The sequence below is a fragment of the Ambystoma mexicanum genome, chromosome 6q (genome assembly GCF_040938575.1).
Source record: "Ambystoma mexicanum isolate Mex_15411 chromosome 6q, UKY_AmexF1_1, whole genome shotgun sequence".
Lineage (NCBI taxonomy): Eukaryota > Metazoa > Chordata > Amphibia > Caudata > Ambystomatidae > Ambystoma > Ambystoma mexicanum.
This window is the reverse complement of record NC_090937.1, coordinates 1,262,657,669-1,262,674,229: the sequence shown is the minus strand read 5'-3', so window position 1 is coordinate 1,262,674,229 and position 16,561 is coordinate 1,262,657,669. Positions and strand designations below refer to the sequence as shown.

Below are 16,561 nucleotides of genomic sequence, written 5' to 3'. Positions count from 1 at the left end.
TGCCACAAAGGATAGAGGCCTTGGCGTTAAGTTATGGCACCAATCTACTGTGCCGATCCTTGATGGTGCGTTTGGTGAATCCCAGGCAAATTTCGCAAATCCGCTTCCTTGTCATCCGGATGGAGACAGTAGAGGCAATGGAGTGTTTGCCCTCCACAAACAGATTCCTCAATCCGCAGCTGGAGCAGAGCTTGGAGAGAACTTCCGTCCTTCTCCTCCGACATGGTCCAGCGTGTGGTGTAGGCCCGATGAAAACTCAACAATTCTTGCTCTTGAGGGGTGATGAAAGATGCTGACAAATGGATCCCCGGTTGTCGGTCAAAGGAATGAAAGAGCACCCAGGCTTCATTTGACAAAAATGTGCATTTTTTATCAAAAAAGGACAGAAACGCAGATAAGCTCTCGGAGCAAAACACAAGGACTGCGAACACTTGAACGTGCAGTAAATATGTGAAAGGTGGCTGCCAGATGGGGCTTAGGGAGAGGGCAGTCATTGGCTGGGGGCAGTATGACCCAGAGCTCAGTGATTGGTTTATAGGAAAAAGACAGTTTGTAAGTGAAAGTGAAACTGTTTTTCCTTTTACCGAGAATTCCCGACCTGACGACGGGGAATATTCATGAGCATGTGAATCCATGCCAGACCCCAAGCTGGAGAATGGTCATTCCATTTGAACTACCAGATGTACAGTAATAATACCCTTAAATCCTTCATGAAGTGGATGGATTAACGAGACACCAGGCTTACCTCTTGGGAGAGGTAACTGATACTGGGGGCCGTAGAGAACAACAAGGTCCGTGATTTGTACCAGGGAGAGCAAAGAGCGATGCCAATAGGACTGCAGCGAGAGGCATGATAGGGGCGCCTGAATGTGTGGGATGAGGAAAAAGTTGTTTTGTTTGCAAGGACCAGACTGACCTCGAAGTTCTCTGCAGAGTTCATGTTGGCGACCATGTGCACATCACGTGGTTAGAAGTAAGTAAAGACAGGGTGGAGCCATTTATAGTTTAACCAATTACGTTGCAGCGCTTTGAGGTGAACAGGCTGTCACCAACGTGTGGAGAAGATGGAGAAGATGACAACCAATTGCAGAAAGGCCTATATGTGACTATTAGCATGTAAATAGGCGGTTGCCAATGACGGTGGGGGGAATGAACACTGTATATTGGATACGTTATGAATGATAATGTGTATGTTTATAAAATGAACTACACTTTGATGACGAGAGAGAGCTTTGTGGCAGTGGACTACTATACCCTGTCACCCTTTCCTTTTTGTATACAGAATTAAGCCTTTTTTCCCCAGCGGGTTGTTTTTTCTATGTCTGGTTGTTACCTTACAAATGCTACATTTTAAATTGATACATCAAATATACCACACTCCTGTTTAGATACAACCCTTCTGCTCCAGGGGTCTGTAATAGGTGCAAGAAACAAGGCTGACTTCTTGCATTACAATAGTTAATTCCCAAAAGACAATTCTTTTTGGCTGGATGCTGTCAATAAGCTATCCTCCATTATTGATTTCGAGATTTATCCTGACTTGCTGCTTTGTCTTTTTGGCCAGCCTCTTTCGAATGGGAAAACAATTGACAAATGGGATAATCTGGTGCTATGACTGGAAAACTCACTATTATACTGGATGCAGAACAGCACACATCTACTGAAACTGCCTGGTTTCATGAACTAATTTGTGCTAACAACTGTAACAAAACTTTATCAGGAGTTATCCCATCCACTAAGTTGCACCAAGGATATTTGGCTTATCTTCCGCCCATATCTATGCAAGTTGCCTTAATCCTTAATGGACTCTATTCACACCATTTATGCAGCACCTTATTTCATTACTTTAACAGTACTGGTTGCATTACTTCCGTTTCCAATGGCTCTCTGTACGCTGTGTAATAATGAAATAAGAAAATTCAATGAAAAGATTTTTTTAAAAGCAAAAAGAATGGAGGAAATCTTACAAACGGTAGCTTTGTCTGCATATTAAAATGAGAATAGATGCATACCCAAAGATATTGGATTGTGTGGTGTATCCAGCAGTCTCTCTTTGTAGACCTCTGCAAGATTTCTTAGTTCAATTAGAAGATACCCATACATTTCCTTGAAGAAAAACAAAACGGACATAGATGACATGAAATAGTTGGGTAAGAACTTGCTGTACTGGTAATAGGAATCAGCAAACAATTTCTCACAATACATTTCTTTTGTGATTTTGTAGTTATGAATGAACAAGTTACTTACCTGTAACTCTTGTTCTCCAGCATGGGTCTTACATGGATTCACATGCTCATGAATATTTCCTGTTGTCATGCTGCCCCTCGTAAGCTTCTTTGAGGGCCGAGACCAATCAACGGGATATGTAGGCCTTGGAGGCCCGATTTCCCTGTCTAGATCCACCGAAGGTAACGAAAAGTGCATCCGACTTACGGAAGCCCTTGGTCCTGTCGAAGTAGAATGTAAGGGCATGCCTGACATCGAGGCAGTGCAGAACTATCTGTGCCTCGTCTTTGGGCTCAGCAAAAAACATAGGCACCACTATCTCTTCGTTCAGATGGAACGCGGAAGGCACCTTATGTAGGAATGCTGGGTGCGTCCGCAAGACTACTTTATACCTGTGAAACATAATATAGGGCTCTGAGGCGACCAGCGCCTGGATTTCGCTTATCCTGCGAGCCGAAGTGAGGCCGACTAGCAATGCCGTCTTAATGGTAACTAGCCTGATGTCCGCGGGCGCCACTGGCTGAAATTGTTTGTGCACCAGGGCACACAACACTATATTGAGGTCCCACACAGGGTGTGGCCTCTTGATGGGTGGGTAGAGTCTGACGAGCCCCGTTCGATGCTTCTTGACAATCGTGTTGGATGAGGAGAATACCTCTTCCTCTGAGTTTCTGTAGGCCCCAATGGCTGCCAAGTAAATGCGGCAAGTGTCTACCTGCACGCCCGAGTGGGTGAGGTGCGCCGAGAAGGAAAGCATGTCGTCCAATGTACATGCAAGGGTGATGATATCCTTAGAGTCTGCCCAGTGGCAGAACCTGGTCCACTTGCTCTTATACTGGGCCCTGGTAGCTCTGCTCTAGATGATCTCTAGATTAGCCTGGGACAGGCTGAGGTGTCCTAGCATGACCTGCTCAGGAACCACACTGACGGCTAGTTTCTGTGGCGCGGGGTGAATGATACTGCCCCCTGCTGCACCAGAAGCTGCGCTGCGCCTGCTGGAAGGCGAATGGGAGGTCTCTCCGAGAGGCTAATCAGCTCCAAGAACCATGGCCTGGCTGTCTGTCCATGGAGCTATCAGAATGACGCTGAGGGGGGGGGGGCGCTGTTGTGCAGCTTTGAAAATGGCTGCTTAGCTTGCGAGCTCTGCATTGCACACCAAGAAGATACGCCGTAAAGGCGCACTAACTGCACTGTCCGATCCCATAATGCTCCATTTTACAGAAGCTGTGGAGCACACTTGGGGCGATTCTTGGCTGATTTACTGGCCTTGGTGCCGAGCTGTAGCTCCCTGCGCACCTCGGCCCGTGGGTCCCACGGAGCAGTCATGCTTCCTTGCCTGCCTCTCCTTGATGACGCCGCCCCCATGTGTATCCAGGAGCGAACTGCGACTTCCTTCTGACACTGCTGGGGAGATCACTACCGGCTGCTGGGTAGTTCTCGGCCTCCCCCCATGCAACATATCCAGCGAATGCCCACCAATTTGACCTGTTCATCAGCGGGGCTGTGAGCCCCCGGCACTGGCATATGGGGGGCCGGCGGACCCCCGCAGCGCACTCCTGCAGGCTCCTGACTTTGGACCACGCGGCCCGCTTTGAACTGGGGGCAGGCTGCGGCCCCCGGCCGGATACAGTCGATTGGGCTCGCTTGCCACCAACGACATCATCTGCGATGCGGCGGGGTCCGTGGTGGCTGCGCCGGGCCTGGGCGCTGCTCTACTTTCCTCAACACGCCTGAGGCCTGTGCCGTGGCCCTGGCTGTGCTGGCCCGCCTCTCCCCGAGCCCTCTGCTTGGTGAGTGGGCGCCCACCCTCTGATAACTCGGGTGAGCGGGAGACAGCTGTTTTTCTCTGCCACTTCCCCGCCTGAACTTGCCTGGCCGGTGCTGCCTCCGAGGACCTAGCCGCTTGCTCCCCCCACGCCTCCTCACATTTAAAATAAGTGCCGGGCTGCGCTGACGACCCTGCTGGGGTCCTTGCTTGCTTGTGACTACTGCAGGGACCATTGGGCCCTGCTCAGTGCATGGATGTTTGCCCATGCCACGGCACCGATTAGGGTATTTTAATTATAGGTGATGGGGCCTCCTGTGGCCTAGTGCTGTATTGACTGCTGCAATCTGGGGGAGTGGAGCCTCAGTTCTGACTCTGTACTCTACTAATCCTGTAGAGACTCCCTAGGCCACTGTAGCCTGGAAGGGCTGGCCTTCACTATGCACAAGCTGCGGTGGGCCTCCTGCTCCCCCATTGCTCACTGATCTATGGCCATCGTATATGAGACCTGGCACCTGCAGCCTCGCCCACGGAAGGACGCTTGAACTGACCCTCTACCCAGCCTCTGTGCATGGGGAGCCCCCCCATCATCGTCCGCTCACCTCCTACTGCTCTGGGCCGTTCTATTGAGCTGGGGCCACCCACTCTCTGCCTTCATTGTGCCTGCTGTCCTGCACGGGGAGATATAGCAGAATCCCTTTACTAAAGTATATATTACAACTTCACAGCGAACTTGAACTCAGTGCTGCTCTGTTTGAGTTTGGACTGCGACGGTGACTCCTGTGGATGTGCCTTTGGCTCTCTCTCCTCACTGTGCCCTGCCACGTTCTTGTGTTGAGCTCTAATCCTCTTCCCCCGCCCACCCTAACCATATCATCGAGGCCGGACGCTGTCAGAACTACCCCAGGGCACTACATACAAAATCCTTGGGCCTACGTCTGGCCACTAACTGGGTTGGCCGCCAACGGGTACTGCACGGCGGGGACGCTCACTCGTTCGGACGATGTCTAATAAATCTTGTGCAGGGAAGAACGTGGGCACTATGGACAAATTTACCAAAACAACGCCTAGGCCCGAGCAGGAGCAATCCACATCATCTCAAAGTGACGCAGCAATACCTGCTGCGTCACCAATGCCTGATTTAACCTGCATGATGGAGTCCATGGCTACAAAATGTGCGTCCTTTCATGAAAAGTTGGATGATATCAATGCCAATGTGGTGTCACTTAAAACACAGATTGATCATGCAGGCACCAGGATCACTGAAGCTGAGACCAGGATTGGTGCAAATGAGGATGGGATACTTGCACTTGAGATCCCCTCACCCACGATATGAAACTCGTCAAGTCAAAGTGCGAGGACCTTGAATCCCATACGCGAAGAAAATAACATTTGTATAAGTGGTGTGCCCGAGAATGCCCTAGCAGGTAAAATGGGGCTAGCTGTAGAGAACCTGCTGAAGAACCTGCTGGGTAATCCTGATCTTTCCCCTTTCTTCGCTGTAGAGGGCCCACCCCGCCCTTGCCCCGCGCCCCAAGCCGGGTGTCATTCCAAGGCCCATTATAGCAAAAATCCTGCGCTACCGAGACCGTGACCATCTGCTCCGCCTGGCGAGGGAGCGGAAGGAACTGCACTTGGGCTCTCAGATCATTAGAATATATCCAGACTCCTCCACTGGAGTGCAGCAGGAGAGGCGCCAATTCCTGGGAGTAAAGAAGATGCTTAGGGAACACAACATTCAGTTGCCATGCTGTTTCCGGCGCACCTTAAGTTCACTTTCAATGGGAATCTTTACTTCTTCACCGTCCCGGACAAAGCAGTGAAATTTATTGAGGCTCAGGTCCCCTTGAATAACTCTGCAGATGATGTTATGAATAATGACTGAATGTAGACCGTGATCTGCTTGCTGGTTATGCCTCTGTGTCCTGTTATTCTCCTTCTTATGTGCTGATAGTGTATTAAGAGATGGTGTCCGCTTAATATATATCAAAATGGGTGGTGTTTTACCACGGGTCGTAATGGTGTTGCAACGCGTCAGCAGCGCACCCCACTGCGGCTGCAATGGTCACCCTGGTGGTTCTAATGTATGCAGGCCCCTGCTGGGCATGTGTCACGAGTGGGCCAAGTTGGGGACGGCCCACTCGGCACTGCTGGTTGGGAGTGAGCAGTGAGGGTTGGGGTGGACTTTCTGGGGGGTTGTTATTACAAAAATGAGAAGAATTCCCTGTTAGACTATTCGAGCCATCACATAAAACATTTACGTGATAACCTTCCATTTGGCCAATTTTTACGCCTCAAAAGGAATAGCTCGGATAAAGAAACATACGAGACCGAGGCTGCTAGTCTCAGTAAAAAACTTAGACAAAGGGGCTACCCCAAAAAATTGGTGAAAAAATCAGCAAAAAGGGCTTTTAATAACAATCGTGAAGCATTACTTGAACCAAAACCTGCTAAACCCAAAGATGATCGTATTGTCTGTGTTAACACTTTTACAGATCAGAGTTTTGAAATCACCAACATCATCAAGAAAAATTGGAAAATCTTTGAAACCACTCCTCTAACTATGCCACTGCCTATCTTTGCGTATAAAAGAAGCACCACTATCGGCAACAGAGTTAGCAACAGCAAACTTAAAGGTCTTAACATCCCTGAACCTAGACTTACCACTTTATGGGGTTTTCATGATGCCATCGGGCATTACCCCTGCGGCTCATGCGGGGTCTGCAAATTGACTTCCAAAACGAAAATGATTGATGTTGGCCTTTCAAAGCTCCGGACCCAAAAGAACTTGACAAATTGTAACACTGAGTTTGTGGTGTATATGATCACTTGTAAATGTGGACTACACTATGTGGGCAAGACCACTCGTAAAGTAAAAACCAGAATCATGGAACATCGAAGCTGTCTGAAGAATAGAACTGAAAATGCTCCCATGGTGAAACACTTCAACTTGCTAAAGCACAATCATGAGGACTTTAAATGGACTGTACTAATAGCCCTTAAAGGTACTAACTTTTCAGCTCGTGAAAATAAACTGTTGAGGATGGAGCAAAAAATGATATATACGCTGCACAGTGATGTGATTGGTCTCAATGAATCTATTGATTGGCAGAATATTTAGCCATTTCTATGCTTTGGTCTTATTCTATCACAGTGACGTTTGCACATTTTCCATCTAGACTTATATATGTCGAGTACACCTCTGTGTAGATTTTCTGTCACTCCCCTCCACCTCTGTTCACGCTTGGGCCACTGTCTTGCAGGCACTTACTCTACTTCTCAAGATGGCCGCCGTCGTGTCCCTTGTCTTTCCAGGCTCAGGCCTCATTTCCACTAAACATAGAGGTAGGACTACCAGGTAACTATGACTACCTGCTAGCATCGGCGGTGGCGAGCCTCCTGAGCCACTCGGGGAGTTGTTCCCGCTGAGTACAGAGCACTTATCCTCTGGCGGTTATTATGTTCAGGGTAAGCGATATTAATTTTTATTTCCTAAGCGCTCATGAACAAGTTTAAATGAGATGGGTTACGAGCGAATATTTATGCTAGCTCCGCTCGTTTGTTTCTATTTTCTTTTAGTGTCGAACGAAGGATTCCCGCTGAACTGTTGCCTTTATGGGCTCTCCTAAGGTATACCAGTGTTGCTTTATACCTCACAGTAGCACATCCCTGGGTGTCATCTTCGGGTTCGGGACATATTTGACCTTCATATTCCTCTTCACTTTTCGGAGCGATGCATGGCCCTCTCAGTATTTTTGAGCACTGTTGTGCGTCTGTATTTGCACTTTAAGCATTTGCACTTTAAGCATAGCGTTTTTCTGACTTGCATAACTTTACCGGTTATGAAATGATTCTATCATTTTGCTCGGCGATCCCCTCACGTACCTTCGTATTTCTGATGTATCCTTGTGACGTCCGCCACACAGTACTTTACATCTGCATTTTTGGTCTCCCATTCTGTTGTGTGTTAAACACAATTTCTGCTTTTCTGTGAGCGACTCATTACGCTCATAAGGTATTTTTTTATCTCCTGTAGGATTGACCATATGGTCTTCTACCTCCTACTATTCTGAGTAGCGAGCACCCACAGGCGTCATTTGAGGTATTTGTTTCCTCTTTTTGTATGCCTCTGTTCATAGATTTTGAACTTTTCATAGTATCTTGCTACTCACAAGCTGACTATTTGTTTTTCTGTTTTATCCTCTCAGATGCTTTAGAGTGTTCACTGTTATGTGCTATATTTCAACTGTTACTGGGTTACGTTAATATTTTCCTCCTGATGAATGTTCCATACTTGTTTTAGGAACTGAAACATGTTGAGATACCTCTCTGTATTGTAACCAGAGATCTAAATTTATGACACATTGATTCCAACGGAAGTAGGGTACTATACAATCTGTTTAATAGGTACCCCCTAGTGCTCTTTCAACACACTGGTTTTGTAATTAGCCGAACTAGTTTGTCACGTAACTTCTGTTTTAGTTTGTTTTTTTATATTGAATATTGTATGTTTTGCACTTTGGACCACTTCATTGAATTGGTTGTTTTACTTCTATGACTTATTATTAAAATTTGATTTTAATTGTGACTGGTCCCCGATGTGATAAATTGTTTTTCTGTACCTCTGGCATCTACACTTTAGCTTTGTCTCTCTCTATATATATATAGGCTGTGGCTGAGCAGCCAGACTTCTCTCAAGAAGAGTTAGACAGTATATAGAGTATACAAGATAGGTACCAAAATACAGTAGTACAAGCAAACACTGACCAGAGCTTGGGTATAAAAGTATATAATTATTTATTTAAAAACACACGTTTGTAAAATACACTAACATTAATATGGCAAGCAAGTTCAAACACAGTCACTATTAATATTTATACATCCCTGATCACTTATTGAACAAGTCTTAATTAAAACACCACTTGTTTTCAGACAGAGGTGAGCGCTTAACCTAAGATGGCACTCCAATAAGTTCATTAAAAAGGGAGGGAACATACACAATACCAACACTTTAGGAGAACCAGAGCAAGTCAGAAAAGGCAGAGTCTACAGAGGAGCAAGTAAGTCATAGGCCAGGCCCACTCTTGGTGAGAGCAAGGCGGAATGTGTCCAAGATAACACAGTTGAATAGTACTTTTAAAGAGTCTTTGCACAGAGTTCAAAAATGGTTGGATCAAGTCAGGAAAAGTTAGTTAGTAGGTCCCAAGTCACCCCAGGATAGAAAGTCAAGGACCAGACGGGACACAGTACCTCAAATGGTGAGAAAGCTCCAGCGGGGGCAGTTGTTCCTGGCAGCGAGTGCGAGTCGGTGCTTCGTCCAGGGGAAGAGAAGATCTCGACGTGGAATGCCAGGGAAGAAACCAGCCGCAGAGTTTCCCGGTTAAAAGGTACTACCCTTTTATTCGCACGAGTGGTGAAGCGTGGCTATCCGGCCGCCGGGGTGCTTGGCACGGGCGATTCGACCACGAGACGATCCAGGAAGGCGAAAAGAGGACGAACGGGTTATCCCCACCAGTTCAGAGGAAGACGACTCTCCGGGATGAAGATCTTCTCTGTCGTTGGGAAGTGGTGAGACGGTTCATCAGGGCTCCACCGGTGGTGTCTTCGTTGCAGGTCGGCTCAGCTTCTCCCTCTTCGGATTCTTTGGTCCTGTGGCGACTTCTGAAGTTCCAGTCCCCAAAGCCCTGCTTTTATGCAGAAAACCCCCATTCATCAGTCCTAGCTGTCACTCAAACATGCTAAGTGGTGAGCCGGCAGGCTCACCACTGGGCCAGTCACACAAGAGTGCGACTTGAGTTGCTGAGGCAACTCAGTCCAGGGTGCCTAAACCCCCCCTCCCACACATCCTGTAGACCCAGACAGAGTGGCACCACTTTTGGAGGCTTCTGTGGAGAAGCCCGCCAAAAAGTGGAACAAAGGGCTCGACTTGGGTTGGAGTTACAGAGGCGAACACAAACGCCATTTTAAAATCGAGTCCTGGCAAAAAAACAACAACCGGGGAATAAATATTAAATAACCCGGCGGTATCTTTAACATTGCAACAAAAAGTGGTGCGTTTAAAATGAATGGGAAAATCCCATAGGAAATATTCCGGTGGAATATTTCGCGTGGTAACCACTGCCACCAGCCAGAAACTCAACGAGGGGGGACTGCACAGTGCCCCCTCGAAAGGGGCAATCTAATTACCCCTACCAGTACTTCCACACTATGATGGTTTGTACTGGTTATGTTCATAATTTAAGACTAGTAAAGTCAATGGTGACTTTACATGCCCTGGGAGACAGTAGTCAGTCCCAGGGTATGGAGTCTATGTTTGGGGGTCACTATGACACCCCTGTGTTACTGCACTGAGGGTGCTGTGTAACACACTTACTAAAAACCATATGAAACCCTATGGAGTAAAAGACCCCATAGCCCATAAAACACATTACAAAGTCAAAGGATATCTCAAATCATGTCTAAGAGTGGGAGAAAAAGAGTCTCACTCTTAGCAGGAGAAAAAATAAACCCCAAAAATCCAACAAAGCTGCTGGGGGACTCACTAGGTTTGGGAAATTAGCCTTAACAGAGAATTCTCCCTAACACTGTGCTCGGATCCACCTGCCTGCATGACTTGGCGCTTTAAGTCAGAAGCTCTAAGTGACATTGTGTTCAAAGCAGAGATCATGTCGGACATTGAGACCTTTTTTTAATATAACACAGCCCGGTACGGAAATAGGTGTGCGTTGGGAGGCCTTTAAGGTCTATATAAGGGTGATGTCCATTTCGAGGGAGTTGGGGATACTAAAGTAATTAGAAATGACCTTCGCCGTTCTGAGGCCAAGCTCAAAGACCTGGAACGGGAACGTGCAACGGCCGCTACCACCACCAAACTAGCACAGCTAAGGGAGGAGTTGGAGTCCTTCGAAGCACACACCCTACGTGAGATACCCCATTTCTCTCGTCCTTGTGCAGCAAGAAAATATGGGGAGGGTGAAAGGCCGGGAAGAATTTTGGCTAGACTGGTCTGAGTGGAGGAAGGCCATACCCAGATCGAATGTATCAAGGATGCACAGGGAATCCCCCAATGGTCTGACCAACAGATACTGGAGGTTTTCTCAAAATTTTACTCTGACTTGTACACACCACATCAAATACACACAAAACAAGATACATGCGAGCTACTTGACTAGATTCCCATGACGTGCATTTCACGATCAACCAGAGACCAACTTGATACCCCATTTCCACTGGATGAAATTGTTAGGGCCATTACTGATCTGCCTAGGGGCAAGGCTCCCGGGCCGAACGGACTCACCTCTGAATTTTATCAGGAGTATATAGCGCTGCTTGCTCCAAAACTATGAGGTTTGGTCAGCATCCCTCCGGGCGTCTACACTCCCCCCTTCCCTATGAAAAGCAACTATAACTGTCCTTCTTAAAGCTGGCAAACCTAGCGACGAGTGCGGATCCTATAGGCCCCTGTCACTAATGAATACAGACAAAGATATTTGCCAAGATTATAGCGGACAGATTCCTGCCAATCATGCGCACTTGGTACATGAAGATCAGGGCGGCTTTGTCCCTGGGAGGTCGATCGCGCTCAATATCAGACGGCTCTTTAATGTTATGTCCAGAATTGACCAGAGTGCTGAGGCGGTTGCTGTCACGCTAGATGCCCAAAAGGCCTTTGACATGGTTTCATGGCAGTATATGTGGGAAGTCCTGGGGAAAATGGGAGTGGGCCCGGATATGATTAGGTATATCAAACTGCTATACACAGGTCCCGTGGCTAGGGTTTTGGTAAACTCCATACTCTCGACTTCTTTTGCACTACTGAGAGGCACCCGTCAAGGTTGCCCGTTTTCCCCCATTCTTTTTGCGTTGATTATCGAGCCAATGGCTGACTATATACAATCCTGCCATGTCTGAAGGGGAATACGCCTAAAAGGGATCCCTGAAATCTCGGACGACGTATTGCTATACGTTAGGGACCCACCCACTAACCTGGACCCCATCAAATGGGATGTAACGCGAATAGGCACCTTCTCTGGCTTTACGATTAATTATTCCAAATCGTAAATATGCCCGCTAACTAGTGCAACTCAGCAACCCGAATGCGAATATCCGCTCCACTAGGCCCCGGGGGAAATCAAAAATCTGGGGGTCTAGGTGTCATTATCCAAAATGTCCTTGCTGACTGAAAATTAGACGGCAGCTGTGCAATATACTGAAACCAAAAGAATGAGATGGCACTCCCTCACTCTCTAGCCGGGAAACTATCACTAGTAAAAATGATTCTTGTTCCTAAGCTTCTGTCTTTGCAAATGTACCGGTGTAGCCAGGGAAACAGTATTTTGATAGATTATACAGATCGGCGCACAATTCCTATGGCATGCCGGCACAGTCGGCAAAAAGTGGAAACATATGACCCTGCCATATGAAAGAGGGGACTTTACCGCTCCTAACCTGACATTATATTGGATCGCAGCACAAGCTCAATATGCTACATACTGGTACACGCAGCCAACCGCCCTACCACATGTTAAATTGGAACGGAGTGCAGCGGCAGAAGTAAACATAATGTTGCTAATTCTTTATCGTACATACAAAGACTACTCTCCATCTGACCCCGTTGCATCCACATTATTGTCGTGGGAGCGCCTACTAGGCCCGGTGGCAGAGCTGCGCCCTTACTACAAACTGCTTCCCATATGGGGGTTCCCAGGACTTGCACCCAAGCATGACACTCTTCCCTCCACGCACTGGGAAGCGCTGGGATACCAGGCATGGACTGATTTATTCCCCGAGGGCAAGTTCATTACCCCGCAGACATGGCGACCAGGACACACTGGAACGGCACTGGAGATGTTGCATATTACAGACTCTGCGCTTCGGTGCAAGCCATGTGGTCGTCCTTCACGGACAAACCCCCTGAAATGCCTGAAATACACTACATAGCCAATTCGGGACAGGCCGGTGGGGTGGTATTCTCCTTATATAAAATACTATCAAAATCTCCTGATTCGCCCTCTAGGGTACGCAGTGAGTGGGCTGATAAGCTTGACCTTGAGATCTCGGATGAAGCTTGGAAGAAAATGTGTTCACACACACGCAGGGCCTCCCTCAATTTTAGGTACCGCTGCATGCAATATAAAATACTGAATATGTTGTACTATACCCCACATAAACTTACCAGGTTCTCTCTGAACCAGATATATACCTGCCCAAGGTGTCAGATGGAGGCAGCGGACCACATGCATGTGTTCTGGTCCTGCAGTGGCCTCTGTGGGTATTGGGATGAGATTTTCAGGGTCCTCTCGGAGATTGTGGGGGCTGCACGTGGTGCGGACCCTACCAGTGTGTTTGGAATAAGCGATGATAGTGCCAAGAAAATGTCTACGTTTCTGAATATAAGCTGTGTGGTGGCCAAGAAATGTATTCTTAAGTGTTGGAAATGCCCCTCCCCACTACTTTTAAGATGTGGGTGAACGCATTCACTTGGGCTCAGACATGTGAAGAGAAATATATCAACTCCCTACCATCGCAAAATCGCCCTGAAAATGTGTGCACTGCATTTTGTAGCTACCTCAATATACAATTCAATAGTGGATAGTCATTGCCTATACCTGCGGCCTCCACTGTCACCGTTTAAACCATGTGGCGTTCTGAAGACTTTATACCTCTGGAATCTATGTCAATGTATTGTTGTCAAAGCGTAGTGTAACTGGTGCTGCTCCAATTGTATAGTACAGCTTTATTGAATGTGCATGTCGTATGCTTCCGCTACTAAATAAAAGTAAAAAATAAAAAAAAGAATGACGCTGAGCTGGGCGAGACTCCTTGATCTTGCATATCACCCTGTGTATCAACGGCGTGAGCGGGAAGACGTATGCTGTCATGCCGTTCAACTGAAAGGCGTTGCCCGGGTAGCCGGGCCCTGCCAGGAGGTGAACTGTTGGCACTTCCTGCTGTGCCAGGAGGCAAAGAGGTCCACCCGGGGGTGTCCCCATCAGCTGAAGATCTCCAGCAGAACAAGGTTGTTTAGCTGCCACTCATAACTGTCCGCTCCCAGTGTGCTGAGCCTGTCTGCCTCCAGGTGACTTGTTCCACATCTTGATATTTTTGGGCTGGGAGGTGGGAGAGTAACTTTGGGAGGGGGGAGGGTGGGTCCATAGTTGGGATAGGTAGTTGGGGCATGGGAGGGGCGACGGGGGAGGGTATGATTTGGGAGTTGGGATGGTACGGTTTGGGAGGGGGAGTGTGAGGGTGGGTCCATAGTTGAGATCGGTAGTTGGTGCCTGGGAGGGTGCGTTTGGGAGGGTATTGTCTTTCACCCGTTATCTTTTTTCTTTATATTAATACACTGGGTAATCTGAATAATGAGTGGACAATCTTGTTATGTGTGTGTGTCAATTATTTAAAGCAAGTGTTACAAATTACGTGTGTACAAATGTGCTGCTTGTGCTTGTGAGGATTGTTCAGAAAAAACTGCTGCCCATGCATGTTGACCATCCATTGCATCCCTCCGTGCTCGCACTTCCATCCCATCATCATCGTCATCCCAATCCTCATCTGCTGGGTCCATGTCCAGGGGCAGTGCAATGTTCCGTCAAATACACATTGTGCAGCATGGCACATGCTAGGACAATTTTGCCAACCTTTATGGGGCTATATATTAAAGCACTGCCAGATCTGCTGAGGCAGCAGAACCTGGCCATGAGCAGTCCAAAAGTCTGTTTGATGATGCCGCGTGTACGGATTTGTGCCCAGTTGTAGGCCTCCTCATGTCTGTTCTGTGGTCATCCAACAGGTGTCACCAGCCATGGCGTTATGGGGTATCCCGCATCACCTGCATGGGAGTGACAGAGAGGGGATTGGTTGTTTATGGTGGTAATTTGGTCTCGGTGATGATAGCATGTACACATTCTCTGTATTTTTTTTTTTTATCACACAACATAGTAGATGCCACAGATGCCACAATGCATTTTGCAATATTTGACTGTCACAAACTTTCTATATTCCAAACTTTGCTTGCTCATTCCTGAGACTGTTTAGTCTGCTCAATGTCTGCAGTCATGACATGGTCTTTAATGCTACTACATGTCTTATTCCTTTCCATGTACACAATGGTGTTTTTCTGCCTACTAGGAGCCTCATGTCTTGTATGGTGCTGACAATCTGCGTCATGCACCCGCAGCAGGAAAAATTCGAATTGTGCACATGGGAGCAGCTGCTACTTTCTCAACGGTGGCAATACACCCATTTATATGATATATTGCATAGTGTGGCACTCCATGGTTATGGCCTATTTCCACTAGCCAGTACATGGATTCCTGTGACATGGCAAACTGTCATGGACCTAATGCAATGGTGATCTAGGTGCACTCTGGTGAGTGGCTATTTACCCCACTCCTACACCCCTCCAATACACAGGGCTCATGCATTGGTCATTCTACCCACCCAACAGCCAGGTGCTCTCTCCGATGTGACGTGCCATGTTCCCTGGAAACGTGGAGTTCCGAAGGACCATTGAGGCCTGTTTCGATCCCGGAAAACGTGCAAAGCAACGGGTGATGAGGTGTTTAGCATCACAGACCATCTGCACGTTCAGGGAGTGGAATTGTTTGCAATTTCTTTACACTGCCTCAATGGCATGTCTGGCAACCAACTCCACATGGGTGCAGTCTAGTGGAACAATGCAATTGGGCATGCTTGCAAGGGCATGGAAGGCCACTTTGGTGGCATTGACCTTGGTAGGGGTTCGGGGTAGGGTGACGTGGTCTGCTACATGGCGCAGTAGTGCATCCAGTACCTGGAACAATATCCTGGAAAAACAGGGTTGTAACAGCCCGTTCAGCTCACCGACGGTGTGCTGTATGTGCCGGTTGCAAGGAAGTGCAGTACCGACACTACCTTCAGCAAGGGTGGAATTGCAGTCCGTTTGTTTATCATGCTGCAGATGTCGTCATTGATGAGGGTGACTATTAATATAATAGTCTCCCTGTCAAGCTGGTATGAGGTGTGGATTTGGCTTGGCGTCAGGTTCTAGGGCGAGGCCCAGATGCAGGATAGTGGGGGCTGCCTGCTGGGTGCTACCTGCTGCACATTGATGTTAAGAAGAGCCAACTGGTTCCTCATTCGCCTGCGCCTACGCCGCCACTGCCTCAGTGCTGCTTCAGCCTCAATAGCTACTTGCAGGTTCCCCAGCCCAATTGCTGCTACACCGACTGCCAGCATGGTTGTGTTGGGAGGAGGGTAGGTAGTGGGTGTGGTCCTTTCGTACTTTCCCAGGGGTGAATAGTGTGCAGCTGGGCTAATTTGCTACACCTGGGGCCTGTTGATGCTCACCTGGTACTGTTAAACGCCTGGTATGCGGTGCCGGTATTACAAGGGCGGTGGCACCGCCATTTTTAGGTAAGTGTTTCCGTGTAGGTGGAACTCCGAATGTGCCCGTACTACCACCATGCCGGTAATTAAGGGACCCCCAGCGATGCTTTCCGCTGTTTGCAGTCACAGTGCTACCGGTTGCGGTAGCACTGTGGGGTCACTTTGCGGTGACAGTTTCTGCACTTGTGGGTCGAAATTTGC

The 16,561-nt window shown here is 47.9% G+C and overlaps 1 protein-coding gene across 3 annotated transcripts in view; it reads right to left on the bottom strand.

Annotated features, from left to right (window-relative positions):
- SEPSECS (Sep (O-phosphoserine) tRNA:Sec (selenocysteine) tRNA synthase) overlaps positions 1-16,561 on the bottom strand; it is a 1,182,953-nt gene that overhangs the window by 388,666 nt on the left and 777,726 nt on the right. For all 3 annotated transcript variants that reach the window (XM_069631868.1, XM_069631867.1, XM_069631866.1), the window contains exon 9: positions 2,013-2,106. In XM_069631868.1, coding sequence (XP_069487969.1) covers positions 2,013-2,106 — 94 coding nt within the window. The remainder of the gene's footprint in view (positions 1-2,012; positions 2,107-16,561) is intronic.